A 15,310-nucleotide genomic window follows, 5' to 3' on the forward strand; every position below is an offset into this window, starting at 1 on the left:
TCATATTTTTGTTAATTTATTAATTGTTTGTTTGTTTTTATTTTAATATTGAGCAGTCAATACATTGGATTTTTTTTGGAACATGTTTCAAATAGTGGGTTTATACTTTTTATTTTTTAAAGATTAAGTATTATTGTTCGTTTCTTTTACTTTTTATTAAGTTTTAAAGATAGTTTTTTGTTAGAAGACTTGAAGAGAAATATATATTAATATTTAGAGTAGTTTTTTAGCAATAAAAATTTGTAATGTCTATTAGTTTCAAGGACTACTTTACTAATAAAAAGAAATGTATCATGGATTGCAATAGACATAAAAATTAGAGACCGCAACAATCCTTTCAATTGTACAGAATAATTATCATCCGATAAGAGTGATACTTTTAGCTTGTTTGATTGAGTTTATCTATTAACCAAAGCGGTTTTTTTTTAATTATTTGATTGCATTTTGAAAGCATTTATAAGATCTAAAATTAAACTCTTTATGAGTTCATTTAAAATGTTAAAAAATATCCTTTTTCCCTTATTATATTTTATAAATTTAACTGAATATATTTTTGCATATTAGATTTCTTTTGGGTAAATTAATACGAGAAAACACTTTTAAATTTTCCTAATCAAATAATTAACAATTTTTTCATAATAACTACATTTTCATGAACCATAAAAAACAGACCCCTATCTCAAATAAAAAGGAGAGAGAAAGAAATGAAAGGGACAAGAAGAAAATAATCTCGATTTACTTTGGATAGATGATATAAAATATAAAATGGATATTTAACTATTTTAATTGTATATCAAATAAATTAATTAAAATCATTGACGACACAATCTTCAATATATTCTAAAAGCATTGAATGGCAAAAGGATTAAATGATCTCAAGAATCATACGAAAATTGCTATATTTTCTCATATCCAGAAGATCTAAATAAGCTAATTGCAGATAATATATTACAAGAACAAGAAATATAGTGAAATTTTCAATCTTTACATCTACCACGATGCTCTTCAAATTCATCATCAAATATTGTCAGTATACAACAATAGCTTCACAATAGTATAAGTTCTACTATAGTTTCGACTTTGAAAATGCTGCCAAGATAAAAAAGCTGAGTAGTTTTGCATGGATTATACTTGCAGAAGGAGCAGTATTATTCACTTGATTTCAGTGAGTCAAGAAATTTCTCACCTCCCATCTGCAATTATGTCATTGAACCAAGTGACGTTTACCTGAGAGAGCAGTGGGTCAACTCCAGAGCTAAGATCAGTTGTATTCTCGGACTGGCTATTCTTTTTGCTTTAACTTCTTGTAGATGAGGATGTATCAATATCTTTGTTCAAAAAGCAGTTTTTCACGTCCTTAAAATTCCAATCAGTCAAATAACTTGGCTTTGAAGTAACAGTTCCCACTTCTATGTCTCCAGCGAGCATGCTAAGAAGGTGTGACATTGCTGGTCGTAATGCTGGTGATGCCTGAGTGCACAAAAGAGCCACTGCTATTACTTGAAGAGCTTCGATTTCATTGAACTCTGTTAATTTGGGATCTATCAACCCCAAACTTTCGTTACTTTCATGAGGACTCCAGGCCTGGAAATAGCATATAGACAATTCAAAAGAATTGAGCTTTTCTTAACTAGAAATCATAGAAGAAAGAAAACAAAACAAATCAATATTCAAATTTATTTCCTTACCCATTCAAGAAGATAAATCTTTTTACAATCCAAGCTAGCATCAGAGTTTGCTCTTCCATTGATAATCTCCAAAGCAACAATACCAAAACTGAATACTTCAACCTTCTCTGTCAGGTGTCCATGCATTGCATACTCCAGTGCTAGATAACCACTGTAAGATAATTAAGTGTTTCTCATGGTTAAAATCCAAAAGTCTGGATATTGCTGTCAAACTGAATTTAATGATCAAACGTATCCCATGTGCCTATTCACCTTTACAATGTGAAAACCATTAACATTTAACAAATCTTGAATAATAACAGAGCAATACAATCACAAATCTAGTCCCCCTAAAAGATTCTAGCATCAATCACTATGTGACAATCAAAGATGATACAAATAGTTCTCTTGACATACATGTATTGCTCTCAGTCATTTTCATCAATACATGTAAGATGAGGTTTTGAAATACTCTAAAACAAAATCTCCAAGGTATTGTTGGTAACTTCCAAGACAGCATATATAGATTACATCATATAATACTCTTGAAGCACATTACAAGTATTAAGGAATAATGGCAGTCAAGAAATGATTGAAGGAGCTTACATGGTCCCTGCAACTCTTGTGCTGATGTGATTTTTCGTGTCATCATACAGTTTTGCCAATCCAAAATCTGATATCTTGGGACAGAGTTTTGCATCAAGTAAAATATTACTTGCTTTGACATCTCGATGTACAATCTTTGGCCTTGAATCCTCGTGAATATATGCTAGACCTCTTGTAGTTCTTATTCATACATTGAACCGTGTAGGCCAATCAAGATGCAAATCCCTTTTTCCTGTAGAAACAATGGCTACAATCATTAAGATCTTCAAGAGTTATTGATATAGAGAATTGAAGATTCAAGAACAATGTATACCCAGGAACGATTGGTGCTCATTAAAACATTGTGAAAAAACAATACTTGACCAAGGCTTTTGTTTTCAAGGTACTCATAAACAAGGAGAAGCCTAGTTCCCTCGATGCAGTGACCACACAATCTCACAAGATTGTGATGTTGTACTGCAGTTATGGTAGCAATCTCATAAACAAACTGATTTTTCCCTTGGTGGGATCCTAGTGAAAGTTGCTTCACAGCTATCACACTTCCATCAGAAAGCGTACCCTATAGCACCAGATTTAATAAAATAAATCATGTCTGCTCCATCCTTGGTGAGTATCCAAGGTAAAATTCACCTGGTTTTTCTGTAAGTATCAAGCTATCATCATACCTTACATACACTACACAGCAACCCAAATTCCCAGTATATTATCAGTTGTTTTGTACTTGTAAACGTAGGATATAAAAGATTATATCCTACGTTTACAAGTCTGAATCCTCCCTCTCCTAGCTTATTTGGGGGGTTGAAGTCTTTTGTTGCAAATCTCAACTTAGCATAACTGAAAGTTTTTGGTTTAGGACCTATTCCAAGTAACACTGCATATTGAAGCAAGATAAAAGATTACATAACAATGAAGGCTTTGCATGACAAGAGATGAATTACACAAGCAGCTTTGCCTATTTCATGGAATATACTATTCCAATTTTTGGAAGCAAAAGCTCAAATATCATGACCATTATAACGATGGGATAATTTAAATCTAGTATACATGTTCTTAGTTGAACTAGAACAAAGTTCAAACTTCTACCCTATATTGTGGGATGCTAAGGTAAAACAAAAATTCATAGATTTTGAAAAACAAACTTGGTTTCAGAGATTTTACCTTCTGCACCATCATTGTCTCTTTTTATCCTCATGTAAAAAAATTAAAAATATAAGTATCAAGCCCAAAATTCCAAGAGCCACTGCAATACCAACAATCAGCCAAGTCTGGTTCTTCTTTCGTGCAATACCAACAGTTGGAGTGAAATCTAAGTAGGAAAATTCAGTTATTGTATATTAGAATGAAGCATAGAAGCACATTTATTGTAACTCATCTTAAATAAAGAGTCAAAAGAATCACATGGTTCACCTGGAATGACACTAAGAGCTGAAATTAATGGCCCATAGTTACCTCCAGTAAGCATGCAGCAGGTCCCTTTTCCAGCCCAAAATAGTTGAATTTCAAGATAGTTCCTGCCTTCTTTGATATGTCAAAATCCTTTGACCGGAGGGTTCCCTACATGAAGGATTATGAGTGATACAATTCTGACTTCTCAGCGTACGAATAGATAGATGGAAATGTAATAGTAGAATCTGTGTATGATAAGGTTATGAAACAAAACATTCCAGCGATTTTTACCTGAATATAGATATCAAAAACACGCCTTCCATGACTCTTTCACGTTAGTGAGCCTTGATCACCAAAACTGTCTCAGAAAAGGACAAGCTCACATTGTAAGGTCCATTCTCAAGACTAAGTCCGTAGTATCTAAGTGATCCAGGGGATTGCCTTGAAATGCGATAAAGCTCCGGGATTGTGGTGCCAGTCACTTGAGAGCCATTATTTTGAACATGGGTATTAGATTGTCCATCAGGAAATCAACCTATGTCACTAACTGCCCATTTTTCTGTATCAAGTACAACAAAAGAAGCTCCACCAAGATCATAGTCATCAGCCTCGTACACTATCTTATCAACTTTTAGCACATCACCACCACCACACTTGATTGCAAAACTTAAATCTGCAATTGCAAAGATAAAAGTTCTGGTGACAATTGTTATCTGAAACTCCTACACCAAATATGTAGACAAAATTGATGGAGTACTTTCAATTAATAACTTAAAGCAACTTAAACAGCTCATGATATATACATTTAACAGACATAGATATCGAAGGAGAGCTATCCACTTGAAGGTTAATAGCCTATGCATGGTTTCCCATCTTTTTATTTATTTATTTATTTTTATTTTTATTTTATCGATGCCCATGAATCCCTTGACCTTTCTCATGAGTTCATTGAGTTCAAAAGCAGAGACTAATGCCAAATCCTACAACTTTGCAGTGTAGAAACTTGTTTAAACTTTGCACTCATGCTGAAAAATGTGTGGTCTGGTCTTAGTCCCTCAACCACAGCCTTAGGGTTCATACTGCTCATTTTTCTGACGAAGGTCAATAATAAACTAAAACAAATTAAGTCAAAATGCTTATACTTTCATATCCCACAACATTCGGATGGCGGGTAGGACATTAAACCTTTCTCTCAATTAACACATTCACTCTGTCATGAGCAAGAGCTTTGCGACACCTTGTAAAATTTTCTTCAAACCTCTTTTACTAATCAAAAATATCAACAGTTAAATCTAACACAAACTAACCTCACTTCTTCCTCTTACCGAAAATTCTTGGTCTGAGATTCAGAAGCATGGTCATTACATGTAAAGCATCAAAGTGCAGTACCAAGATATAATCAGAGAAGTTTAACTTCAGCTAGGAAAAGGGCAAGATATAACTTTAACTAACCTGATATTTGAGCTATCAAATGTGAAATTGTTGCCTACTAGATTCCTGCGCAATTCAATGCAAAGAAGTTTGAAGTGTACTTGCTAGAGATGTATTATATTATACCATAACTTAAGAAATAGTCAATTACATTTCAAAGACATTAGAAATGAGCTCTGCATTATGGTACCCCAAATGGTTATTCCAAGTGACATTTGAAATTATAAGCGCATCAAGGCAATTAGTAGTGTACTACTAACTATTTCAGATTATTGTTACATGATAACAGAAAACACAGTCACTAAAGTGACATGTGTTGGCCATGAAGATGAGTGCCCAACAGATTCTCATACAGTCATCTACTTTTCTCTTTAATCAACAAGATTGTTGTAAACTTCATTATTGATTCCTTCGTATAATCATGTAAAATATTATAATTTATTAACAAAACAAGGAAAGAAGGTACAAGTGAGCTCCACAATGCCTAAGCTCCAAGCAAAGTGAGAAATTTAAAAAAAAAAAAACTAAATAAATAAAATATGGGCAAAGAAATTATAATGGATCGAGAGACATACAACTGTTGTACACCTGTAACCCATGAGGGCAAAGTTCCTGATAGATAATTGTAAGATAAATCTCTGCAAGAAATAGTATGATAAGCACCAGTGAGTAAGAAACATATGCATATAAAACTGAAAAAGAACTACTCAGTTAAGATTTTCAATTGCTTTAATCAATTACTTCTCAAAAGAGAGTGGCTACACTATAGCTTAGATTTTTTAATGGGTTGGCCTAATTCCAAAATATATACAGTATCTGTAGCAGTAGTTCCTTTTTCATTCTTCTTCATTTTGCATGATGAAAGATTTATCTTTCTCTTTCTCCTGTTAATCTATTCCCCAAGTGTTTGGCACTGAAAGCTATATGGAGCATCAAAAATTTCAAGGCGAATACAACAAAATGGACGTATAGCATCCATCTTACTGGACTTGATATAATAGGCATAATCTCTAAAGATAACTGAAATTAAGGCTTACATGCTTTGAAGATGTAGAGCTTTTTGCTTAGGAAGAATTCCTGATAGACTATTGTTTCCAAGAAACCTGGCCATAGAAGCAACAAGCAAAAGAATGCAATATTTAATGCAAGAATAAGGCTTCGACAAAAATTTAAAATAAAAAGCTAACTTAAGTTCTCAAATCAAGAACTGATGGAACTGATGGAGGGAAGCTTCAATAAATTTACAAGTGAGAAAGAGAATCAATACTGAACAAAGCAATGGGGATTTGACCAATTAAGTTGTTGAAACTCAAATCCCTGCAAAAAGGCAGAAATTGATAAAAAAATAAAAAACCAAAAACGACACACACATGAGAGAATAAGAGACAAACTCATGGCAATGCAATACTAACTTACAGAGTCTGTAAACTTTGATATTCTCCAATGTTAGATGGAATGCTACCATTAATCAGAGAATTTCTTAGAGATCTATGGGGGAAAAAGATTGATCGGGGTCAAAATTATCAAGAGATGAACTTACATTGTTTATATCAGTGATTTGCCAACATAGTTAATCCAAACATAACTAATATGATACTTGTCACATTAATTTTTTGAGTTCGTTTTTAGAGTAATATTATCTGAGTTATACCCACAACGTGGTCAAGTTAGAAAAACTGGATGGTATAGGACCTTCAAAAGAGTTTCCCCCAAATTTCCTACAGAAAATTTGACAAACTAGTCAAAAAAATAATCAGAATGCTTAAATCCAAACAAAGCTAAAGAAACCTTTTGCTATCATTCACATATGACACATTTGAATATCATGAAAGAAGTTTTTCATATACTATAGCGCTGTAAGATTGGTCCAGTTCCCCATGAAATCAGGTATTTTTCCTGTCAAAGAACAATCAAATGCCCACCTGAAATTTTAAAAATCACTCATTGTAAGCCAAATTCAGGCTCAAGGTAATGTTCACGCATAGCAACAACAGAAAGCCATAAACATGTAGGTAGGATCTTCCTTACATGATTCGCATATTTCGAAGATTAGCAAATGTTGAGGGAATTTCCCCGCCCAGTACAGAACTATTTATGTTACTGTTAAATTCAAATAAAGAATCTCTTAATTTCATAAGACTGAATTTCTAGTGAGAAAATTACTGCTATACTTAAAAAATTAACAAAGAAAAATATATTAAACAAATGAGTAAGAACCTATATTTGCTCTAGTTTGACTAAGTTACCCAGCTCAGGAGGGAGTGTTCCAGAGAAATTGTTGGAACTTAAAGCCCTGCATGGCATACATCAGAAGAATATAACTCCTTAGTGGTTATTATTTTTTTATTAATTCATACATTTGTAAGGTAAGTATTCACAATTTTCCCATTATCAACATGTTTTTCAACAGAATTTATGTATGAATGTAATTGCAAGTTATGCTAAAGTACAATGGCTTCAACTATGATTTTGAGTTTTCATAAACATAGTATGCAACACGTTGAATCATATGACACTTTTTTTTTTTTAATCTTAAGAGTTTCATTTTTTTTATAGGTTAAAGAGTGTTTACGGTAATCGGTTTCAAAATAAAAACAATGTGATCATCATACAGTCATCGCACTAAAAACTATATGCCGTTGATGTAGGATAGTGAGAGAAGAATTAAAAAAAGAGAAAATGAGAGCAAGAAATAGATAGAATGAGAGAAAATTTTGAAAAAAGGAGAAATCTAAAGAGGAAACAATTTATTCATTATATTGTTTTTTCATCAGTCTCCATGCCAAAGACAAGACAACAAGCCTATTTATAATGGCCTAAAGAAAACAAAATGCTAGAAATCTACCTATAATAAGTCATTCAAATTCTATTCAAAGTGGAAAAAAAAATATATAAAAGCTAAATCTAACTTAAAAAGGTAATGTCTCCAAGCTCCCAAAATAAAATCTTTCCTTGAGTAACAATATTATTTTTGCTCTTGATTCAGCATTAGCCACTCTAAGCAATGCAAAAACTAAAACCAACCTAGTTTTCCTGTTATATTGCTATCTATGACCACGCATTAGATATAATCCATTGCAACTCAAGATCCAGTAAACTATTTATAACATGTAACTTATAAATGTAAGACATAAAAGTTACCTTATAAACTGGTCCAAATCCTCCCTCACCTAGCTTATTTGATACGTCAAAGTCTTTTGTTCCAGATTTCAAATCGGCATAAGTGAAAGGTTTTTGGTTTAGGTCCTATTCCAAGTAGTACTACATATTGAAGCAAGACAAATGATTACATAACTTTGAAGGACTTGCAATAGAAGAGATGAATTACAGCAACAGCTTTGCCTGTCTTATGGAATACACTACTGCTAGCCCATATTTTATCATTGTTGTAACAATGAGATATTATACATCCAGTATTTATGTTTCAGGAGTGCTAGAACATAATTCAACACTTCTGTTACAACCATATTCTGGTATCTACTTTGCTTAGATACCCAGGGCTTGAGCAGAAGTGAATAACACAAATTAATTGATTTTTTCAGAGATTTTATAACTGTTATTACTGTTAAATTTTATTGGATCCTCTTACCTTCCGTGTCATCTTTGTCTTTTCTCATCCTCAAGTAAAAATCTAAAAATATCAGTATGACGCCCAAAATCACAAGAGGGGTTGTAATACCAACAATCAACCCAGTCTAATTCTTCTTTTTCAGTGAGAAGTATATCAGCAAATTAGCACATTTATGGTAATTCATCTAAAAAAAAAAGATTCAGAGAGATCACATAGTTTACTTGGAGTGACACTAAGAGCTAAAATTAATGGTCCATAACTACCAACGGCAGGTACACAGCAGGTCCTTTAGTAGCCCAAAATAGGTGAATCTCAAAATGGTTATCAGTCACATTAGCATCAAAGCTTCTTTGAATTGCTCTTCTAACACTAGCTGCCTCCTTTGTTATGTCAAAATCCTTCAATTGGCGAGTTCCCTACATGATATTTGATGAGAGACAATATTATACTTTTCAATGCAAAATAAATAGATGGCATTGTAATGGTAGGATCGATAAAGGACAAGGGTATGTTTCACAATATCTCCAAATTACAATTTGATGACCGAATGTTTACCTGAATATACACATAAAAAACACGTCTTCCAAGACTCCACCATTTTCTTGAGGTTTGATCTTCATAAATTATTTCAGTGAAGAACAAGTAAACCCCATTCTCAAGACCAAGTCCATAATATCTGAGTGACCCAGGGGATTGTCTTGATGTCTGATAAAGATCTGGTGTTGTAGTGTTAATCACTTCTGAGCTGGTAGTTTGAGGAAGTGTGTTAAATTGTCCCTCAGAAAACAAGCCCACATTACTAAGTGCCCATTTTTCAGGATTTAACACATTAAAAGAAGCTCCACCATCGTTGGCTTCAAACACTATATTGTCGACTCTCAACTGTTTACCACCACACTTAATTGCTAACCTTGAATCTGCAAGTGCAAAGATAAAAGCTCTAATGATAATATCAATCTGAATACAGCAAAGAACCAGACAAAATTTGAGAAGTACTTTTATTTTAACAACTTCTAGTAACTTAATACAAAGATCATCACTAAATCAAACTATAACAGCTTTACACACATTTATCAGACATGGAGCTTGATGGAGAACTATTATTTTGAAAGTTTATGGCCAATGCATACAAATAAAACAATAGAGTTAACAAAAGGAAGGAGAAACAAAGAATCATTAGTTCAAATGTTTTCGAAATTCAGATCTAATGATGAAGAAGAAGAGCAATAAATATATCATTAATATTTACCTACTAAATGATGAAGAAGAAGAGAGATTGATTAGTCATACCTAATTTTCCATCGATTTGGTGATCTTGCCATCAAGTCGAATGTACGGGATATGAGAAATCTTGGACCAATCTTCACCTGCCTTCGGTTCACATCTTTCGCTCAATTTAGGACTGTCTTCAATTACTAGTTCTCTCAAAGAGATGAGACGATCCATATCCTTGGGTAAAGATGACAATTCTGGACATTTCCTAATATTAAGAACTTGAAGTTTTTTCATCGACTCTGGTAGTGCCTTCAAGTTGGAACAATTAAAAATATCCAACCTTTCCAAAGTGTTAGTGGAACACTGAATAAGCCATTGCGGGAATTCCACCAATTGTGGTAATTCTATCATACGAAGAAATCGAAGGTGAGGCCAAGTGCTATTGAGTTCATCATGATTGTCTTGCTTATCCGATCCTATGCTCAAATCAAGATTAAGCCTTTCACAACTTATCAAAATAAGATCTTCTAATGAGCTTAGGCTTCTCACACCACGTGGTAATGTGATAAGACTTGGACATTCAGAAATCACTAGAGTTTGAAGAACTCTTAGGTGACCAATATCTTCAAACAAATGTTCTAAATTATTGCAATTGAAAATCCCCAAACGTTGAAGAGAATTCAAGCAACCAATACCATTGGTTGGTAGATGTTTTTGTATCGTAGTTAACACGAGACGTCTAAGACTAATTAAGTACTTTACATCTCTTGTTAACGCCTTTAATTCCTCACAACCCAATAGTGATAGATATTGCAAATTTTGCAGCTTGTAAATGGAACTTGGGAGTTCTTTTATTTTAGGGTTGCTTCCGAGATGAAGATATCTCAAATGCTTCAAATTACCAATTTTTTTAGGCACTACTTCAATATTTGAAGAAAATAAATTTAACATCCGCAAGAATTTGCACCTTGAGACGATTAATTCCAAAAATGATTGGCTAATACCAGTACTTTTACCGATAATTGGATAAAAAGTAAATGCTTCTCAGATGACCCAAGTTAGGTAAAATGTATAGAACATCTATTATAGGTGCATCAACAAAATGAAATAATAAGTGTCGATGACTTTTGGTACAAATTTGGTTAGTGGATTTCACTATTAATCTCTCATTTCTCATCAATGATGTGGCAAGATCATGCATGAGATCATGAATTTTAAACAAGTACACATTCTCATAAATTTGTTCAATATCTTGGAAAAAAGATCTCAACATTAATTCTTTTATATATTGCATACCAATATTTTCCAAATCTTGATTTTCATTGTGGGGTTGAAGAAGCCCATGGGCTATCCAAAACCAAACCAATTCAGCACTATAAAAAGGATGGCCTTTTGGAAAAATGGAACAATAAAGAAAACATTGTTTCAAGTGAGGTGGCAGATGATTATAACTGATTCTTAGAGCATTTAAAATGTCATTTTCATTTTGATCCAACTTCCAAATCTCATTATCCCTCAAATTTTTCCAATCTTGTTCAGAAGTTGAGGAATAAAGTAGACTTCCTAATGCTCTTACTGCCAATGGAACACCTCCACATTTTTTTACAATTTCTATTCCAATTTCCACAAGGTTGGGATGTTGCTTTTCTTGCCCTTCTTTAAATGCACATTTAACAAACACTAACAAGCAATCATCAAGAGAAAGACCTTCTAACTTGTATGTAGGTATAGTGCCCATAATTGAGGCAACACGATCACTACGTGTAGTTACGATAATTTTACTTCCACTAACACATTCCATCAATAAATTTTTTAATTCAAACCACAACCCATAATCTTCATTCCAAACATCATCCAAAACTAGCAAATATTTTTCATGGCTTAAGATATCACGTAGGATTATTTGCAATTTGTCAGTGCTCTTGTCAACATATTTTTTCCCAGTTGCAGATTCGATGATTTCAATTAATAGTTTTTTTAAAACAAACTCATCTGACACACAAATCCACATTTTCAACTTAAAAAATTCGTCTGCCATTTTATCATTATACACCAATTTCGCAAGTGTGGTTTTTCCTAGACCTCCTATGCCAACAATAGGAATGACGGAAACAATTTCATGGCCATCACTTGGACGTAATAGTAGTTTCATAATCTTCTCTTTATCTTTATCCCTACCAATAACATCTGAAGCATGCACAAATGAGTGAGTTTCCCTCTCCCTCTCCCAACCTATAACTTGATTGCTATCAACTTTCTCAGTGAGATTAAAATTATCCTTATCAGCTGTTATTTTTGCTAACCTCTCTTTAATCTTCTTGATTTTATGCCCGAACGTAAAACGGAAAGCAACTGGATTTGAGGATGAAAAAAAGTGGCGTACCTTTTTTGTACTGCTTTGACTACTCACCACTTGGTTACGCAAATCTTTCACCTCAATCTCGTCTAAAACATCTTCGACATCGTAGCAGAACCCCTTAAGCTTTCCTAGCCAAACTTTGAGCTTCTCATTATGGATCTGCTTGTCCTCAGCATCTAAGAGAACAGCTTTGATAGTGGTTAAGGTGTCAATAAGCTCTTGTGCATCTTTCCGAACACCCCATGCAAAGCCCATTTCATTGGAAGCAAGGGAGAATAGCTTACCCAAGAGTTTCTCAGCAATAACAGAGACGATTGTTTCTGCCATATCTTTGAAAGAAAAGAAAATTGCAGGATTTTGTGTTTGTGAAGTAGTGAAGTTTGAATTGTTGTATGAAATAATGATAAGCGAGCATCTGCATATCATCACTTTGACCAAAGGAAATTTCCGACACGTCGCATTCTGCAACTTGCAAGCTTGCTTAGTTAGCTGTATGAAACCAACTGGAATCGAACACGTATGAATAGATCAGGCAAGACACACGTGGCAGTAATCAGATCACAAACCCGATTATAATTAAACATGCAACTAATGGAGTATAATTTAATTAATAATTAATTGTATGCTGTATTAGAGACAAGAGTTAAAATAATTAATAACAACTTATTTGCACTTTTTTTGTTTTGTATGAGAATTGGTGGCCACCCTTTGTCAGAATCAATAAATTCAAGGACCATAAAAAATATTTTTGTTTATTTTTTTCTGGTAGCATTGTGAACGGACAAACATGCCAGGTGGGTTCATCACCACCGTTGTAATGTTAAAGTGGAAAGCTAAGTAAGGAACACGATTCCTTCTCTGAATTGTATAATCCTAAACCTAACTATTTTGTATTTGAAAGTGAAGTATAACTACATTTCATAAAGCTAAAGCAAATGGTATCGATGAGTCCCCTCATTTCTTTTGATTTTATTTTTTAAATTCATTATTTTTATAGAGACTACTGCTAAGAACCATGATTGGGCTACGAAGTCCTCAAATAAAAAAAAAAAAAAAAGTCATATGTGTAATTTTTTTTAACATTTGGTTTGATGAAATAAATATAATTTAGTACAGCCAAATCTAGATTCTTTGATGTAGTACCTATAAAATAAGATCTTTCAATCTTTTTATCTTGTCTACTTACGGAAAAAAAAAAAAAAAAGATGATATTTAGAAGTTATTTTTAATTTGAAATTATTCTGTAAGTTACAAAATTATTAAGTTTTTAATTTTTTTTATGAAATTAAGAGACGAACTCACATTATTTATACAGTGATTTGCGTACACAATCAATTAAAACATCACTAATATGATCATTTAACTTTTTAACTTAGTTTTTAGAGAGAAATATTATCTGAGTTATACTCACATTATCATCAATGTGATCAAGTTAGAAAAACTAGATAGTATAGCACCTATCAACAGAGTTTCCGCCAAATTTCTTGTTTTTACGAGATGACTCTTCTAATGTGTTTTCGGTTCAACTAACCTATGGGGTCATCACTTCTAAGGTCTTTGATTGACTCTTTTTTGTGATAATGATATCATCATCTTGGAATTAATGAAAGAAATTCTAACTTTTTAATCGCGGGAAGGGTCCAACTACTGTCAGCCTTCAGGGGGGTGACTAGCGTTCTAGCCTCCACTCATCAATCACGGTGTTCAGACCCACCAACACACTCATCAATCACGGTGTTCAGACCCACCAACACACTCATCAATCACAATATTGGCAGTTATTGTTTTATTATTTCTATCGATTTATTATTCTTGAAATTCAATTTTATTCTACTTCATTTAAAATATTTAGATTTTTTTAATTTTTATATTTATTAATTTAATTAAATACTCCCAAACAATAGAAAATTTATAAATTAACAAAAATATCTCTATCTACCCACATATTTCTCACAACTGTAATAGATTATCGATATTTAATAGGTGGGTGAGAGTGTTTTTATTAATTTTAAAACTTTTATTATAAAAAGTGTTTAATTAAATTAACAAATATAAGGGATTAAAAAATAATTTTACCAAACACATTTTTAAATTCAAATTTAGGTGTCAAGATAATGTGTCCTATCATCAAGTTTAGTGGAATTATTCTGGGAGAATAACTTTTTCACCCCCAAGGTTTGGCTGAACGACACTTTTCCACCCATCAAGTTTCATAGTGACATTTTCTCACCCTCCGTTAAATTCTGTTAGTATTTTCTGTTTTAAAGAAGGGTAATATAATTAATTTACATCGAACCACAAAAATAAAAAATAAAAAATTGAAATCTTGGGTTTAGTGCTGAGTGGTTGCCAAGTGAAGTTGACTTTGAAAAAAATATCAAAAAGTTGCGTATCTTTTTCTCCCATATTCTATTGTAACTCTCTCTCCTCTGAAACTGAAGTGACGCTCTCTAAAACTGAAGCACTGCGACCTAGAGTTCTATCGTAACTCTCTCTGCTCTCTGAATCTGAAGGTTTTCTCTCTGTTTTGTCGTAACCCTTTCTTCTGCTCACATATTGGCTTCTTTTCCAAACGTAATTGCCTTCTATTTTGGTATTTTCTTGGGCTGATCATGGCAGTGGTTTGAATGCACGACAATTCCGTTGATATTTAGTGTTCTTCCTGTTCTTCAAAACTGAAGCAATTGGGGACTTAAGGTTTTTGTTTTATGTTAAACTCTGGGGGTTCAGTTGATTTCCATAACTTTAAATTCTTGCATCGTGCTGTTGCATAACCATTTTGTTCTTACAAGGTTCAGATACACCCAATGGTAGTAATTTTTAACAGCATGGTTTTGTTTGTCTTTGAGTAGGCTGATCATTTGCACAATTTTTCAAATTTTGACATAGGGTACTTTGTTCTTGTACACTGTACTTCTGTGATAATTTGACATTACATTCAAGTCTATTGGCGATCATTGTCACTTTTATAAAGTGAATGGATTATTCATTTTAGGAGTTTGGTAGTATTTTAGTATGCTAACAGTTTTATGTGACAATTTGAGACTTTGTTTTTTTTGGTGTTAGAAGTTTTGC

At 33.0% G+C, this 15,310-nt stretch overlaps 1 protein-coding gene across 1 annotated transcript; it reads right to left on the reverse strand.

Annotated features, from left to right (window-relative positions):
- Positions 1–901: 901 nt before the first annotated feature.
- Positions 902–12,562, reverse strand: LOC116138699. The gene is given in 14 exon segments (XM_031424384.1): positions 902–1,161; positions 1,365–1,584; positions 1,689–1,839; positions 2,274–2,506; positions 2,623–2,832; positions 3,029–3,144; positions 3,441–3,471; positions 3,473–3,579; positions 3,681–3,788; positions 5,108–5,111; positions 8,994–9,077; positions 9,217–9,578; positions 10,029–10,352; positions 11,173–12,562. Coding segments are annotated over 14 exon segments (3,435 nt in total). The 3' UTR covers positions 902–1,066.
- Positions 12,563–15,310: the final 2,748 nt, after the last annotated feature.

Source organism: Pistacia vera, unplaced genomic scaffold (genome assembly GCF_008641045.1).
Source record: "Pistacia vera cultivar Batoury unplaced genomic scaffold, PisVer_v2 Contig343, whole genome shotgun sequence".
Classification (NCBI taxonomy): Eukaryota; Viridiplantae; Streptophyta; class Magnoliopsida; order Sapindales; family Anacardiaceae; genus Pistacia; species Pistacia vera.